The 16,781-nt window shown below is 48.5% G+C and overlaps 1 protein-coding gene across 1 annotated transcript in view; it reads left to right on the forward strand.

The window, feature by feature from the left end:
* Positions 1 to 16,781, forward strand: part of LOC112451394 (titin) — a gene marked incomplete at its 3' end in the record, with an annotated part of 470,585 nt that extends 453,804 nt beyond the window's left edge. The window contains exons 2-29 of the mRNA XM_037976149.1: positions 1,659 to 1,762; positions 1,846 to 2,049; positions 3,915 to 4,202; positions 4,287 to 4,369; positions 4,464 to 4,807; positions 4,883 to 4,958; positions 5,411 to 5,560; positions 6,088 to 6,429; positions 7,845 to 8,087; positions 8,324 to 8,383; positions 8,475 to 8,733; positions 9,266 to 9,335; positions 9,418 to 9,606; positions 9,826 to 9,968; positions 10,044 to 10,192; positions 10,279 to 10,506; positions 10,803 to 11,044; positions 11,474 to 11,706; positions 11,792 to 11,956; positions 12,040 to 12,208; positions 12,289 to 13,985; positions 14,070 to 14,351; positions 14,439 to 14,705; positions 14,795 to 15,067; positions 15,156 to 15,419; positions 15,496 to 15,756; positions 15,879 to 16,139; positions 16,642 to 16,781. Of these exons, the coding sequence (XP_037832077.1) occupies positions 1,672 to 1,762; positions 1,846 to 2,049; positions 3,915 to 4,202; positions 4,287 to 4,369; positions 4,464 to 4,807; positions 4,883 to 4,958; positions 5,411 to 5,560; positions 6,088 to 6,429; positions 7,845 to 8,087; positions 8,324 to 8,383; positions 8,475 to 8,733; positions 9,266 to 9,335; positions 9,418 to 9,606; positions 9,826 to 9,968; positions 10,044 to 10,192; positions 10,279 to 10,506; positions 10,803 to 11,044; positions 11,474 to 11,706; positions 11,792 to 11,956; positions 12,040 to 12,208; positions 12,289 to 13,985; positions 14,070 to 14,351; positions 14,439 to 14,705; positions 14,795 to 15,067; positions 15,156 to 15,419; positions 15,496 to 15,756; positions 15,879 to 16,139; positions 16,642 to 16,781 (7,173 nt within the window). The remainder of the gene's footprint in view (positions 1 to 1,658; positions 1,763 to 1,845; positions 2,050 to 3,914; positions 4,203 to 4,286; positions 4,370 to 4,463; positions 4,808 to 4,882; positions 4,959 to 5,410; positions 5,561 to 6,087; positions 6,430 to 7,844; positions 8,088 to 8,323; positions 8,384 to 8,474; positions 8,734 to 9,265; positions 9,336 to 9,417; positions 9,607 to 9,825; positions 9,969 to 10,043; positions 10,193 to 10,278; positions 10,507 to 10,802; positions 11,045 to 11,473; positions 11,707 to 11,791; positions 11,957 to 12,039; positions 12,209 to 12,288; positions 13,986 to 14,069; positions 14,352 to 14,438; positions 14,706 to 14,794; positions 15,068 to 15,155; positions 15,420 to 15,495; positions 15,757 to 15,878; positions 16,140 to 16,641) is intronic.

The raw sequence follows: 16,781 nt of genomic DNA on the forward strand, positions 1-16,781 counted from the left end.
ATCTGGGTCAGACTGGGTCCATGTTGTGTCAGACTGGGTCCATGTTGGGTCAGACTGGGTCCATGTTGGGTCAGACTGGGTCCATGTTGGGTCAGACTGGGTCCATGTTGGGTCAGACTGGGTCCATGTTGGGTCAGACTGGGTCCATGTTGGGTCAGACTGGGTCCATGTTGGGTCAGACTGGGTCCATGTTGGTTCAGACTTAGTCAATCTGGGTCAGACTGGGTCCATGTTGGGTCAGACTGGGTCCATGTTGGGTCAGACTGGGTCCATGTTGGTCTTATCTGGTCCATGTTGGGTCAGACTGGGTCAGTGTGGGTCGGACTGGGTCAGTGTAAAAAGGAATGGGTCCATCTTGATCTTATTGGGTCCATCTTGGTCTTATTGGGTCCATCTTGGTCTTATTGCGTCCATCTTGGTCCTATTGGGTCCATGTTGGGTCAGACTGGGTCCATGTTGGGTCAGACTGGGTCCACGTGGTACTGTGATGGGTCAGACTGGGTCCACGTGGTACTGTGATGGGTCAGACTGGGTCCACGTGGTACTGTGATGGGTCAGACTAGGTCCATGTGGATCCGTGTCAGGTCAGACCGGGTCCATGTGGTACTGTGATGTCTTACTGGGTCCATGTTGGTCGTTTTGGTTCCATGTGGTTCTGACTGGGTCTGTGTTTGTTTAACCCAACAGTCGGTTGTTCTGCTGCTGCGCCACCATGAGGTCACATGACTCTGATTCTGGCTCTGATTGGTTCTTGTTGCAGTCGTTCTGAGTCTGTTTGTTGGGTTTTTGTTCTGTTTTGCAGCCGATTTTGAATATTTCCTGTTGATTTTATTGTTTACATTTGATTCTGAACATTTCTTCTTTGAACTTCAGTTGGATGTTCTGGATGTTACAAGAGTAGAAAACCAAACCAAACTGGAAAATACTTTCATTCAGGAAGTCAGCTTCTGGTGTGCAGAATATGAGCTGCAGAGCAGATCACAGGTCGAAGTAAAGAAATCAAGTCAATTCAACAGGAGATCATCTCAAGACCTCTGCTCGTGGTTTTCTGACCCACAGAAGGAACCCGACCCAACATTTGGGAAACGATGCTTTAATTTATAAGGAAAGAAGCTGAGAGACAAACATAAAAAATATAAAATAAATGCAGATGTAGTATAAACACAAATGACCCAGACATCTATTTCCAGTTGTTTATATTTAAATTTTATATTGGAAAAATACCTTTTTATTTAGAAAATTACTTTTTTTATATATATATTTGTTTTAATATCATTTGTAAAGTCATTTTGTAATTTTTCTGTTTGGCCAATCAGATTTGAGTGTTTGTTTGTTCAGAGCAGCTGATTGGGTCAAAGAATCTAAGTCCAACTTAAACTTCAAGTGTTCGTCCTGAATCTGTCACTCAACTAAACAATCAGTCGACCAACAAACCAATCATCCGATGAATGGATTTACCAACCAACCAATCAGTCAATGACCAGACGTCCGGAGTCAATCTGAGTTCTGACTGTTTTTGTTTCTCATGTTCTCCAGTTGTTCTAGCTTCCTTCAGACGTCTCCATGTTCTCTACAGATGTGTTCAGGGGATGATGGACGGAGTGTTTGTGGTTCTCACCTGTCTGACTGGTTTGTCCTGTTGATCTGTGTGTCTTCAGGGTGCCGACCAACATGTCCACACAAGCGCCGACGTTCACTCAGCCGCTTCAGAGCGTCGTGGCACTAGAGGGTAGTGCCGCGACGTTCGAGGCTCAAGTTAGTGGTAAGGAAGGAAGAAGAAGTCCAACGGTCAGAGGACGAGTCTGTCAGCGGGTTCTCCGATAACAGCCTGGTTCTCTTCTGCAGGTTTTCCAGTTCCTGAGGTGAGCTGGTTCCGTGATGGCCAGGTTCTTTCCACTGCCGCTCTGCCCGGCGTTCAGATCTCGTTCAGCGACGGCCGCGCTGTTCTGAGGATCCCCGCTGTGACCGCCGCGCACAGCGGACGCTTTTCTGTCAGAGCCACCAACGGTGCTGGACAAGCCACGAGCACCGCTGAACTCCTCGTTACAGGTGAGACGGAGGACGGGTGGGGCTGAGGGGGACGGGTGGGGCTGAGGGAGACGGGTGGGGCTGAGGGAGACGGGTGGGGCTGAGGGAGACAGGTGAGACGGAGGACGGGTGGGGCTGAAGGAGACGGGTGAGACGGAGGACGGGTGGGGCTGAGGGAGACGGGTGAGACGGAGGACAGGTCAGACGGAGGATGGGTGGGGCTGAGGGAGACAAGTGGGGCTGAGGGAGACGGGTGGGGCTGAAGGAGACGGGTGAGACGGAGGACGGGTGGGGCTGAGGGAGACGGGTGGGGCTGAGGGAGACAGGTGAGACGGAGGACAGGTCAGACGGAGGATGGGTGGGGCTGAGGGAGACTGGTGAGACGAAGGACGGGTGGGGCTGAGGACAGGTAGGACTGAGGGAGACTGGTCAGACTGAGGACAGGTGAGACGGAGGATGGGTGGGACTGAGGACAGGTGGGGCTGAGGGAGACGGGTGGGATAGAGGGAGACGGGTGGGGCTGAGGACAGGTAGGACTGGGGGAGACTGGTCAGGCTGAGGACAGTTAGGACTGAGGGAGACTGGTCAGGCTGAGGACAGGTGAGACAGAGGATGGGTGGGACTGAGGACAGGTGGGGCTGAGGGAGACGGGTGGGATAGAGGGAGACGGGTGGGGCTGAGGACAGGTAGGACTGAGGGAGACTGGTCAGGCTGAGGACAGGTAGGACTGAGGGAGACTGGTCAGGCTGAGGACAGGTAGGACTGAGGGAGACGGGTGGGACTGAAGGAGACAGGTGGGACTGAGACAGCAGATGTTTTTCTGTCCATGCCACGAGCATGGCTGTACTGTTGGTTAACGTGACTTGTCCCTAACTTGTCCCAGGTGTCCCATATGTTCTACCTGATAAGAGCTAGCAGGTAAAGGTGGACACGTGTGTCCCATCCCTCTCATCAGCAGCTGGATCTTTATCACTGTCAGTAGAACTTTCACAGAACAACAGCACCCCCGCCGCCTGGGTCCATTCAGAAACCCTCCCGGCCCGGCTCCAAGACGTTCGTGTTGCGTGTCATTAGATGACTGCAGGTTGCTGTAAAGTCCCCTCTGATTAATAAAAGTCACCCAGAGCCAGTCTGAGTCTAAATTTACCCTGCCGTCAGCTGTGGGGGCGTGGCCTGTTATTTAATCCAGAGATAAACCTGATTTAGATGCAGCTGCTGCAGCATAGTTTTCCTTAACAGGAATTCCACTTTAATATCTGAACATTTTCACAGGAAGCAGTCAGAAGCTCAGGTCTGAGTCATCAGAGGCCCTCGGAGGTCAGGGGTCGGCACCTTTTAATGCCTGTATTTCCTGCTCTGGGGATTCTTAGTAAATATTGTTTTTTCAGAGATGTAAACTTAATGTAGTAAAAGAACTGAAAGTCTGAACGCTGAGTCAGCTTTCATACTTTCAAACTTTCTGCTGTTTCACCCGTTCGTATCTCAAAACATTCAGGAGACGGGTGCCGTGACTTATGTTTGTAACTTTTATACTTTAAAAAATGTAACATATATTTTCCCGTAGAAATCCACTGAGATCTCTTCAGTTTGTTTTCTCTGGTCTGATTCAGTTTCTGTCCTCTAATGATACTTTGAGCTTTTAGCTACCTGCTACATTTAGCTTTTCTATATTTGCTGGTTTTAGCTTTAAGCTATTCTTTGGTTAATTGTTGTTTTAGCTCAGTTTCACTCTGTTTGCTCAGAAAATATCATTTCAATAAATAAACTGTTTTGGTTAAAACCTCCATCTGATCTGCAGTGCAGAAGTTCTGGACCTGCTGGACCTTCTGAGCTGCTCCTACAGACCTGTTAGATGTTCTGATCTTTATTGTCCTGTGTCCCTGCAGCGGAGACGGCGCCCCCCACCTTCCTCCAAAGACTGCAGAGCTCCTCGGTGAGGCAGGGCAGCCAGGTGAAGCTGAGCGCCCGGGTCTCAGGCATCCCCACACCTGTGGTGAAGTTCTACAGGGAGGGAGCCGAGATCCAGAGCTCTGCCGACTTCAGGATCCTGCAGGACGGAGACCTGTACAGTCTGCTGATCGCTGAGGCCTTTCCAGAGGATTCTGGGACGTATTCTGTGACGGCCACCAACAGCAGCGGACGGGCCACGTCCACCGCCGAGCTGCTGGTTCAAGGTGAGCACAGGTCCAGTTCACCTGCAGGTTGGTGCAGCTGACGGGTTCAGGTCATAACTAAACCTCCAGGTGTCTCTGCTGCAGGTGAAGAGGCTGTTCCAATTAAGAAATCCAAGACCATCATGTCCACGTCCAAGATGGAGACGTCAGAGACCAGGATGGAGCGGGTGAGTGGTGTCATCAGTGGTTTCACGCCGTGTTTGGGTCTGAAGGATGTTCAGACCCAAACATCTCACTCAGTTTTCTGCTTCTGGTCTGCAGAAAGTGGAGGCCAGTTTCCAGGCCGCCACCATGATGGAGATGCACTCCGAAGGAGGAATGATGACTCAGCACGTCGGAGGAATGATGACTCAGCACCCAGGAGGAATGATGACTCAGCACGCCGAAGGAGGAATGATGACTCAGCACATTGAAGGAGGAATGGTGACTCAGCACATTGAAGGAGGAATGATGACTCAGCACGTAGCTCATAAAACTCCTCCCCGGGTCCCCCCAAAGCCCACCTCCCGGTCCCCGCCTTCTTTCGTTTCCAAGGTAACGGGAGGCCGCCAGCAGTCCCCGTCCCCTGTCAGACACGTGAAGGGGCCGACACCCACACCTGTCAGGTACGCCCCCACCTGCAGCCTCAGGACAAGAAGCCTTAACGAGGTATTCAGGTTTAATTCTGCTTTCATCTGCAGGTCCGTTTCTCCCTCCAGCAAGGTGTCAAGGTTTCAGATCAAACCCGTCAGGAGTCCTGTGATGACCAGGAAGCAGGTGAGAACAGGTCCAGGTGATCTGGATCCAATCAGTGATCAGTACCAGGTTTTAAGGATATGGATTCAGGACAAAATGAGATGAAAACATCACATCTGAAGATGGGATCTGACACATTTTTCAGTTTAATGTTTAAACCTGAAGAGTTTCTGGTTCCTCAGGAGAATCTTTCAGAACTTCCAGAACCAAATTCTGTCTCATTTGTTTCTGCATCAAATACGGTTTTCTAAACACTCTGGAGTTGGTCCCTTAGTCTTAGGGTTTGGTAAAGTTTCAAACCCATGAATTTACAGATTTAGTTGTTTTAGTTACCTGACCATTGTTTCTGTTGGTGGGTTAGAAATGAACCCAGTAGTTAGTCCTCCTGACTCTGGACCAGCAGGTCGGATGGCCATGGTTTGGTTGTTTTCCTCTGAATGTGTTGATGATCTGGAACCTTGGTTCTGCTGCAGGTTTCTGCCTCTGCAGAGGTTCTGCCGCCCTGGAAGCAGGAGGACTACGTGGCTGAAGGCTACACCAGCGTGACCAGCATGAGCAGCAGCAGCGCCACCCAGCTGCGCATGGAGAAGCACTGGGAGCAGCAGGTGGCCTCCAGCAGAGAGGTGAGCCTCCTCTTCATCAGGAGGAAGTCACTGTATTAAAGGTTTATTCAGTACAGCCTCTGACCTTTGACCTCTGATCCAGTAATAATTCTTTGTGGACTGATGGCCATCTCTGACAGTTAGTTACATGGTTGTCCTTCAACTAGTGAGTCAGATTCTGTGATGGTCACTAACAGTTAGGATAAAGTCATTTAAGGATGAAGAACACCCTAACTACCCATAATGCACCTCTGTCCTGGAAGGTTCTGTCAGAGGAGCTTCACTGTCCGTCAGTGTTTGTACCTTTCAGGTTCCTAAGGACACAAAGTGAACCTGGAAAGGTGTGAAGATCTCAGTGTAGGTATTCTGGTGTCAGAGGTCCCATGATGAAGCTTCACCTCTTCCTCACGAGTTCTCTCCCCCACCCACCATGGAGTCAAACTCATGTTTCAGTCTTCAGTTTTTTTTTGTTTTCCTTGCCTGTTTTTTTTTTCACATCTCTGTGGTCGTCCTCCCTGAGATCTGTGTGCTGCTCGTTGTTTCTCCAGGCTGAGGGGGAGAAAAAGGCTGAGGCGGTCGCCACCGTGGTGGCTGCCGTCGACCTCGCTCGGGTCCGAAAGCCCGTCTTTAAGGAGGGAGACCAGGCCGAGGAGGCCGAGGCTGTGGAGGTGAAGGAGCAGGAAGCTGCACCTGCAGACAGACCAGCTAATGCAACAAAACCTGCTGCTGCTGAAGAGCAGAGGCATGTGCAGGTCCAACAGGTCCAACAGGTCCAACATATTCAGAGGACTGAGGTCTCCTCCCATGTAGACTCTGGTGTCTCCTCGTCCACAGTCCCACATTTCACCGTCTCTAAAGTTTCTGTTCCTAAACACGAACCAAGCCACGAGGTAAGAGGATCGACTGCAGACCCGTCGCCATCGTTCCAGAACCTCCATTCCATCTTTAACAAACGCATATTTAACTGGTGTGGTTCACCGTGTGACCCGACCTAAATCATCCTGGTTCTGATTCTGCAGCATCACTCTGATCCTCCTCTTGATTCAGATTTAATATTAAACATTTCTTTGTTTTTCTTTTATCAAACTTGAATCAGAAGAAGTTGGGACAGGATGGACAGTTTTTATTTAGACTCTGATTCTGTAACTTTTTCTTCCTGTCAAACAGAATAAAGTCAGGATGTTTGATGTCCTGTTGCTTCAGCTTCTGTTCCTGCCTTTCAGGCTGCAGCACATCCAAGAACTCATCAGGGAACCAATTTAGGCTTTCAGTCAGCTTAAAATAATAATTAAAAGTCAACAAGGGATTGTCATGATTTGGTCCAAAATCAGGACTGAAGTCTTTTGGATCAGAGTCCTGTTGTCTTTTACTGAACCACTTAGGCTCATCAGGTCCTGGCTGACATGATCTCTGGTCCCTCAGACGGTACCGCATCAAGAACCGGCATTCATTCTGGTCCAGAGTTGGTTCTGACATTTCCGGGCTCCATCTGGGTTGGCCCATCACAGAGGAAACCCGGATCAGACGGGTCAGGATTTCAGATCTTTGTTGGCAGAAAGTGACCAAAGAGGAAAAGGAGCATTCAAACCGTTCTCAGCAGCAAGTCCGAACGTCATGGTTCTGAACTTGGATCTGGGTTCTGATGGATGGATGCATTGAGAGGCTGCCATCCAAGAAAGGTTCCACCACATGAACAAAGATAAAAACCTTCTGAAGGAATGTCGAATGGTCACATGAGACACCAAAAGACTTCACTCAACCAGAGAAGTAACTGCAAGAACATCTGTGTGTTAGGCATGGTGGTGGTAGCATTATGCTCTGGGATTATCTGACAAGACCAAAGGTCCAGTTCTGAAATGGTCTGGGCTTGGATCAAGGTTCTGGACACCTTAACACGTACTTGCAGGAACGAAATAAGAGCTGAAACTCTTCATCACTCAACCTCCTCGTCATCAGAACGAGAACATTACAGACAAGGAAAAACTGGGCCTGGACCTGGTTTTTATAGAGTTCTTTGCAGCCTGAAATGCAGGATTCTAAATAAAATGAAGTTGATGAAATGTTTAAATTTTCTCTGCCAGGAAATGAAAGTTAAAGGTGTTAAAGCCTCTCTGTGCCTCTTTAAGCGTTTTAAGGTTCTGTCTCCTTACCGTCCGACTCGTTCTGATCCGAGTTTGACTCCGATCTGGCTGCCTGCCTCCTTTTCACTCAGAGTGCATCTTCATCACTCACTAATCCTCAGAAGAGCGTGGACTTCCTGTTTGTTCTTGACGATGGTTAATCCTGCTCTCATTGGCCGGTTCAGGTGTCCATCGCTGGTTCGGCCATCGCCGTTCTGCACAAAGAGCTGTCCTCCCCCTCTGCTCCCAGGAAGATCACCAAGCCCGTCAAGTCTCCCAGTCCATCCCGCAGGGCGGCGGTGGTGGTGGAGGCACGAGTGACGCCGGAGCCCCGCCCACCGCCGTTTAAAGACATCAGATATCAGAGGCAGTTTGAGGGCGGGGCTTATGCAGTGAGTGAGGAGGAGTTTGAGGACTGGGAGCCTCAGGTTGGTCCTTCACTCCTCCTTCGTCTCCTCCCGTTAACCTTCACCTCAGTTCCCCTCCCACTTTAACGCACCAACCAATCACACGCAGCCCTTCATGAAGACTCCTCCTCCTCCTCTTCCTCTGTCCCTCTGCAGGGTTTTATTTGTCCTCACTGGCTTCCTCCCTCCATCCTCACAGACTGCTGGCAAACGCCTCATGGGTTCTTCTTTTTCACTCTTAATTTCTTGTTTTTTAGGAGTTGGCTGCCGTCCCAGCCAGAACCCACGAAGCTGCGGTTCCTCCCACTGTTGTTGCTGTGAGTAAACTTCCTGTTTCTCTTCTTTTCATAATAAAACCCCAGGATATGCTCTGTGTTCAGGTTCCTGAAGGTGTGCGTTTCCTTTCAGGGCCTGAAGAACGTGACGGTGACGGAGGGCGACTCTGTGACCCTGGAGTGTCAGATCAGCGCTCAGCCCGCCCCCGTCGTCATGTGGTTCAGAGAGGACTACAAGATCGAGACTTCCATCGACTTCCAGATCAGCTACGAGAACGGCTTCGCCCGGATGATGATCCGTGAGGCGTTCGCCGAAGACAGCGGTCGCTTCACGTGCACCGCCACCAACGAGGCGGGAACCATCAGCACTTCCTGTTACCTGCTCGTCAAAGGTACCAAAGTCCTGACCCCAAACAGAATCACGAACAGTAAAAATATTCAAACATTGTTATTAATTAAACCAAATTAATTCTATTTTCTCTAAATCAAAATATTTTAAATGGTTTTAATTTTAAAAATAAATCTTCCAAGAATTCTCTTCTCTAAAACTCAACAATAATTTAGGACTTCCTTTGGACTGAGCTACAGAGCCAGACTCTTATTTTGAAGAGTCTATTTATTTTGAAACTCAAGAGCCCTTTCAGATTTTCTTTCTTTTTGTTTTTGCTTCACTAAAAGTCCTGTTTTATGGTGAAGCTTTTATTCAATTAATCAAAAGTTGCAATCCTGTCCAAATCTACAGAATTAGTAGGGGTGGCCATGATGGAAAAATGGAACAAAGTAGAACCTGTTGAATAATAAAAGCCAGTGGTTTGAGAAATCCTCAGCAAGAAAAGAACAGAATTTATCCTGATTGAACAAGTTAAAAACATTCAAAGACTCAAAGATTCTCGGGTCGTAACTTTAACTCTGATTGTGTTTTAGTGTCAGAGGAAATAGAGAGCAGAGAAGAGATGGTGGCCGTCACAGAAACTGGAATTACACAAACAAACACGTGAGTTTTCACCTTGGAGTTGTGTTAGAGCAGTCATAAACTCAGAGCTGCAGGGTCTAATCCAGCTGTTGTTTCTCGTCAGTGTTGCTGTTGAGATGGAGCAGACGGAGGTGAGTTCAGGAGAATCTGTTGCTCCCTTCTTCATCAAGAAACCCACCCCCCAGAAACTGGTGGAGGGAGGAAGTGTCATATTTGAGTGTCAGGTCGGAGGAAACCCAAAACCTCACATCATCTGGAAGAAGAGTGGCGTGCCCCTCACCACCGGATACAGGTACAGATCACCAAACCAGGAACCAGTCGGGTACAGATCACCAAACCAGGAACCAGTCAGGTACAGATCACCAAACCAGGAACCAGTCAGGTACACTGCACCAAACCAGGAACCAGTCAGGTACACAGCACCAAACCAGGAACCTGTCAGGTACAGATCATCTAACCAGGAACCAGTTTGGTACAGGTCAAAGTAGATAAGTTTTCTTCTTTTCATCAGATATAAAGTTGCCTATAAGAAAGAAACCGGAGAATGCCGCCTGGAGATCTCCATGACCTTTGCTGATGATGCTGGAGAATACTCTGTCTTTGCTAAGAATCCTCTGGGAGAATCCTCCGCCATCGCCGTCCTCCTGGACGAAGGTATCGGCATCATTGTGTCTCCTTCTTCGCCTGTTGGACCGGTTCTTCACAGTCTGTCTTGACATCTGTTCACAGATCAATATGAAGCCTATATGAAGCAGCAGGACGTGACGTATAAAACTGAAGTGATGACGACTTTGGTCCAGGAGCCGCAGCTGGTCCTGAGTCAGTACGAGCAGGAGCAGAGGAGGGTGACCACCCCTATGAGCTTCGTCTCAGAGACGGTACTCTTCCTGTAGACCTTTACCTCTGACAGCCTCAGTAATCCACCTTTAGCATTTTATGCTTGACACTATTTTCTTTTTTTCAGGAGTTCCTCATTTCAGCCTTTGAAGAGAGGATCATCCAGGAGATTGAGCTCCGTATCATGAGAATCACCTACAGAGAGCTGGTGATGGAGGATGGAGAGCTGATGGTGACGATTGCTGAGGAAGAGGCGGTGCAGCCAGTCTTCGACACTCCAGTCAAAAACTACCGGATCGTAGAGGGAATGGGTGTCACTTTCCACTGCCGGATGTCTGGAAGGCCTCTGCCAAAGGTGCTGAGACGTTCTCTATGTTTACATTCAATCTTATCTGTAAAACCAAACCAAAGGTTCCGAGGCATTCCCTACATTTACACTCAGTCTTACATGTAGAACCAAACCAGGTACAGTTAAAAGTACTTTATGTAACGGTCATCGTTCTAAAAAATCTGAAGTTTTGTATTTGAGTTTTAAATTTGTTGCTGAGCTTCTGTCTAGATGTGTCCACGTGCATTGTTGTAAAGAGCTGAACAAACTATTGGAAAGACCTGTTACAGAGAATAATTTATGTCATATGAAACTCTTAACAGATTGTCTGGTACAAAGACGGGCAGCGCATCCGGCCTGGTGGTAGGTACCAGATGGAAGTTCTTCAGGACGGACGGGCCAGCCTCCGTCTGCCTGTGATCCAACCAGAAGATGAAGGCGTGTACACAGCCTTTGCCTCCAACATGAAGGGAAATGCTGTGAGCTCAGGGAAGCTCTACGTGGAGCCTTCAGGAGCTGTAACGCCTCCAAGATACACGCCACATTCATCGGTGCAGAGGATCAGGTAGGTCCTACAGAGACTCAAACACTGGAGCTTTCACACCGAGACCTGAAAAACCAAGACCAGGACTCAGGTTTAAAATTCAGACAAAGAATAAATGAGAAGTTTTAGAATAAGACAGAATTAAGCTTAAATCTCAAAGGTTATCTTCTGATTTTCTACATCATATGTGCTCGTTTCTTCTTTTCTGTGATGACAGCCCACAGAAGCTTTAAAGGAGCAGGCAGGTACCCATGGTGAGCACCTAGCTGGTCACCATGGTGGAACTGTACCTGCTGTAGAAGTAGATATTTACTCAGCTGGAACATACAGAACACTCATTGTTTATGACTCTGCTGGTCCAGATTTGTGTAGATCTTGTTCAGATCTTGGGTTTTTAACACTTTGAGACTTTGAGCATCAGAACCCCATAACGCTGCTGCCTCGTTTTAGGTCCACATCTCCTCGTTCTCTGAGCCGCTCCCCAGGCCGTTCACCAAGCCGTTCACCTGGACGCTCTCCCGCCCGCCGCCTCGATGAGACCGATGAGGCTCAGCTGGACAGACTCTACAAACCCGTGTTCGTCATGAAGCCTTCCTCCATAAAATGCTCTGAGGGACAAACTGCCAGATTCGACCTGAAGGTTGTTGGCAGACCGATGCCTGACACTTACTGGTTCCACAACGGTGAGAAATAAAGTCAAACACTTTCTATAAATCTGCCTTTGTCATCTTAGCCTCTTGTAAGTCCATTTGATCCTCCCTTCAACAGGACAACAAGTGGTGAATGACTTCACTCACAAGATAGTGATTAAAGAGGATGGTACTCAGTCTCTGATCGTTGTCCCTGCGGTGCCGAAAGACTCTGGAGAGTGGACTGTCGTCGCTCAGAACAGAGCTGGACGAACATCTGTATCTGTAACTCTGTCTGTTGAAGGTCAGTCTGCGCTGTCATTCAGTTTTCCTTGGTTACCTACATCAAGACCGTGACATCATCAACTCTTGTTCTGGAATTTTCAGCTCGAGAAAGTGTGACCAGACCTCAGTTTGTTGAAAAACTGCGGAACATCACCGTGAAGCAGGGAACTCTGGTTGAACTGGCTGTCAAAGCCATTGGAAACCCCCTGCCTGATATTGTTTGGCTGAAAAACAGTGACATCATCAGCCCACAGAAGCACCCACATATTAAGTAAGTATCTTTGCTGTAGCTATGGAGGGATTTCCAACTCTGAAACAGTTGTTCAGTGTATTGGATCTTTTTTTCTCCAGGATTGAAGGAACCAAAGGAGAGGCCAAGTTCCAGATCCCCTCAGCTGCTGGCCCAGACAGCGCCTGGTACACTGCTACAGCTATCAACAAGGCTGGCAGAGACACCACCCGCTGTAGAGTCAATGTTGAGGTGGACCACATGGTCCCTCAAGCAGAGAGGAAGCTCATTATCACCAAAGGAACCTACAAAGCTAAAGAGATTGCAGCTCCAGAGTTGGAGCCCCTCCACCTGCGATATGGCCAAGAGCAGTGGGAGGAGGGTGATCTTTATGACAAAGAGAAGCAGCAGAAACCCCTGTTCAAGAAGAAGCTGACTTCCATCAGGATGAAGCATTTTGGTCCAGCTCATTTTGAATGCAGACTGACTCCAATCGGAGATCCCACCATGGTGGTGGAGTGGCTGCATGACGGCAAACCTCTGGCTGCTGCAAACAGGCTGCGCATGGTCAACGAGTTCGGCTACTGCAGCCTGGACTACGAAGTTGCTTACGCTAGAGACAGTGGAGTCATCACCTGCAGAGCTACCAACAAGTTCGGAGTTGACCAGACCTCAGCTACCCTGGTTGTCAAGGATGAGAAGGGTCTTGTTGAGGAATCACAACTTCCTGAAGGCAGGAAGGGAGCCCACCGAATTGATGAGATTGAGCGCATGGCTCATGAGGGTGGACCTGCTGGAGTCAGTGGGGATGAAGAATCTGAGAAGACGAAACCTGAAATTGTTCTGCTTCCAGAACCAGCCAGAGTGCTGGAAGGTGACATTGCTCGATTCCGCTGCAGAGTGACTGGTTATCCAGCTCCAAAGGTTAACTGGTACCTCAATGGACAACTCATCCGCAAAAGCAAGAGGTACAGACTTCGTTATGACGGTATTTATTACCTGGAAATTGTTGACATTAAGTCCTACGACTCAGGAGAGGTCAGGGTGGTCGCAGACAATCCTTTAGGCACAACTGAGCACACCGTAAAACTGGAAATTCAACAGAGAGAGGACTTCAGGTCAGTCCTGCGTCGTGCCCCAGAAACCAGGGCCGCAGAAGCCTCACAAGAATCTGGCAGGACTGGATTTGATGTTGTCAAGATGGACAGACCTGGTGAGGTCCCACAGGACAGGGAAGTTGTTAAACTGCGTAAAACCCAGAGGATTGTTCATGAGAGAACCTCTGAGGAAACTGAAGAACTGAAGAGCAAGTTCAAGCGCAGAACGGAGGAGGGTTTCTACGAGTCCATCTCCGCTGTGGAGTCCAAGTCTCATAAGAGGGATGACTCTTATGAAGATCTACTGAAGAAGACTAAAGAGGATCTGCTTCATCGCATGAAAGAGAAGGAAGAGGAAGAAAGGAGGAAAATGGAGGAGCAGGGCAAAGTGACTATCCCTACTTTTAAACCAGAGAGGATCCAGCTGTCTCCCAGCATGGAAGCACCCAAGATCTTTGAGCGCATTGCGAGCCAGACTGTCTCCCCAGCTGATGAGGTCCGTTTCAGAGTCAGAGTTGTTGGTAGACCAGAACCAGAGTGCCAGTGGTTCAAGAATGGTATTCAGCTGGAAAAGTCTGACCGTATTTACTGGTACTGGCCTGAGGATCATGTGTGTGAACTGGTGATCAGAGACGTCTCAGTGGAGGATTCTGCCAGCATCATGGTGAAGGCCATGAACATCGCCGGGGAGTCCTCGAGCCACGCCTTCCTTCTAGTACAAGGTAACATCACTTGAGCCAAAATCCCTCAAGTTGCATCCTTTAAGTTCTTATATTTCACTCTTCCTTCTCGGTCTCTTATTTCAGCCAAGGCAGCAATTAGTTTTACCCAAAGTTTGGCAGATGTCGGTGCCAACGAGAAGGACACCATGGTGACCTTTGAGTGTGAAACCAATGAACCATTCGTTAAGGTCAAATGGCTGAAGAATGATGTTGAGATCTTCTCAGGAGATAAATACAGGATGCACTCAGACAGAAAGGTCCACTTCCTGTCTGTGCTGATGATTGAGATGAGTGATGACGCAGAATATACTTGTGCAGTTGTAGACGACGAGAACATCAGGACAACTGCAAGGCTCTACGTAGAAGGTACAACTCTGACTTCACATCTTGTTTGATTTGGTTTGATTCTGTTGGGTTGGAAGCTCAAGGTTCCTGATCCTGCTTTGTACCCAGGCGCTGCTCTGGAGCTCATCAAACACTTGGAGAACATCGAAGTACCAGAGAGTTATGCTGGGGAATTTGAGGTTGAGTTGTCTCGTGAAGATGCTGAGGGCACCTGGTTCTTTGGAGAAAAGGAACTTTCTCCCAGCAGTAAATACGTCATGTCCTCTCGCCGTGGAAGACATTCTCTGTCCGTCAAGGACGTCAGGAGAGAAGACCAAGGGAAGTATACCTTTGTATGTGGAGACCTTAGGAGCAGTGCCTCCCTAAAGATGAAATGTAAGTTTGTGGAGTAGGAGACACTTGGTAAAAGTTGTTGTTTTTTGTAATGAAGTGCTTCAAGGAGAACAATGTTTGTCTTTCCTCAGTACGCCCTGTGACCCTGATGCAGCCCCTCACCGACCTGACAGTTTGTGAGGGTGACATAGCTCAGCTGGAAGTCAGGTTCTCTCAGGAGAATGTTGAAGGAACCTGGTTGAAGAACGGCCAGGCCATCTCTGCTTCAGACCGGCTCCACATCGTCATCGACAAACAGGTTCACAAACTGCTGGTAGAGAACGTCAGCAGAGAAGATGCTGCCTCTTACTCTTTTGTGGTTCCATCTCATGACATCTCCACCTCAGGCAAACTCGGTGTTCAGAGTAAGTCTTAGAACCACAGATGGCCCCGTTTCAACTCCACTGGACCAATTTGGCCTTTTGGATCCTTAACTTCTGTCTTTCTTTTTAGCGATTGACATTGTGGTGCCACTGAAGGACGTGTCCTCCATTGAAGGCACAAAGGCTGTTCTTGAGTCTAAGATCTCTGCTCAGGACATCAGCTCTGTCAAATGGTACCACAACGATAAACCACTAACGCCCAGCGACCGGGTCCAGATCGTAGCCAAGGGTTCCAAGCAGCGCCTGGTCTTCACCAGGACCTTCGCCTCGGATGAAGGACATTACAAACTGGTGGTTGGAAAGGTTGAAACCAGCTGCAACCTGACTGTTGAAGGTAAGACAGATTACGTTAATTTAGTGGTTCTGGTTTCAGGTTCCAGTCCCATGTTCTAACAGCATCGTTTTTACAGAGGTACATATTGTGAAGCACATGGAGGACAAAGAGTGCTCAGAGTCCCAGAACGTTACTTTTAACGTTGAAGTTTCTCACCCTGGAATCGACCCAGTCTGGACCTTCAGGAACCAGCAGCTCAAAGCTGGAGTCAGATACAAGCTGGAGTCCAAGGGAACATCTCACACTCTGATGGTCATTGACACCATGAAGGATGAGGAGGGCCAGTACATGTTCCACGCTGGTGAGAAGACGTCCAGTGCCATGCTCACGGTTTCTGGTAGGTTCAAACTCACAGAGACGAAAAGATTCTGATGCCACATACTCTGAACAACCAGCAGATAAATGGTTCCGGTTTTACAGGAAACACTGAAGTCAAAACTGTTCTTGTGCCTCCACCAGGTGGCGCCATCACACGACCCCTGCAGGATGTGACGGTGGCAGAGTCTCAGACGGCTGAGTTTGAGTGCGAAGTCGCCAACGCTGACGCTGAAGGCAAGTGGCTGAAGGACGGCCAGCTGGTGGACTTAAATGAGAATGTTGTGAGTGAAGTGATGGGGTCCGTCAGGCGCCTCGTCATCATCATCACCAGACCGCAGGACGTCGGAGAGTACACCTACCAGGTTGCCAACTCCAAAACCAGCGCCAACCTCAAGGTGGAGGGTGAGTACCAGACTACATGATGAGACCCTGGATGCTGAGCTGTCCAACCCAGAAACAGGAGTTAACCATCAGTAAAAAAACTATAAATGTTCTAAATAAAATCTGAAGAATTTAGCCTGAACCTCCAACATCCATCAGCTTTCTTCTGTAGTCTAATAATAATTTGGGATTTTCTTTTTCTTCAAAGCTGACAGGGCCAGACTCTTATTCTGAAGAGTGTCTCTGGGCTTTATTTTGAAACACCAAGTTCAAACCTCACTGTTCCCGACTGAGATGCATGTTTTCATAAATTTGTTTGGGTTTTTTAATTGCTTGCAGGAGTAAATAAAAAAACTGGGATGGAAACAAAAGAATAACAGGCAAATATTAAAAAAGGCCTCAGCAGCCCTAAATATCACCCAGAATTAGAAAATAATAAACATCAGAGTTCAAGCTTGTAAACACATTCCAGAAACTTGACAAAGATTACAAAAACTCAGATGACTTCTGTGTTCCTTTGCAGCGGTGAAGATCAAGAAGACTCTGAGGAACCAGACGGTGACTGAGACCCAGGAGGCCGTGTTCTCCCTGGAACTCACCCATCCGGATGTGAAAGGATCCCAGTGGATCAGGAACGGCCTGGAGCTGCAGAACAGTGACAAG

This window comes from Kryptolebias marmoratus, linkage group LG6 (assembly GCF_001649575.2).
Source record: "Kryptolebias marmoratus isolate JLee-2015 linkage group LG6, ASM164957v2, whole genome shotgun sequence".
Lineage (NCBI taxonomy): Eukaryota > Metazoa > Chordata > Actinopteri > Cyprinodontiformes > Rivulidae > Kryptolebias > Kryptolebias marmoratus.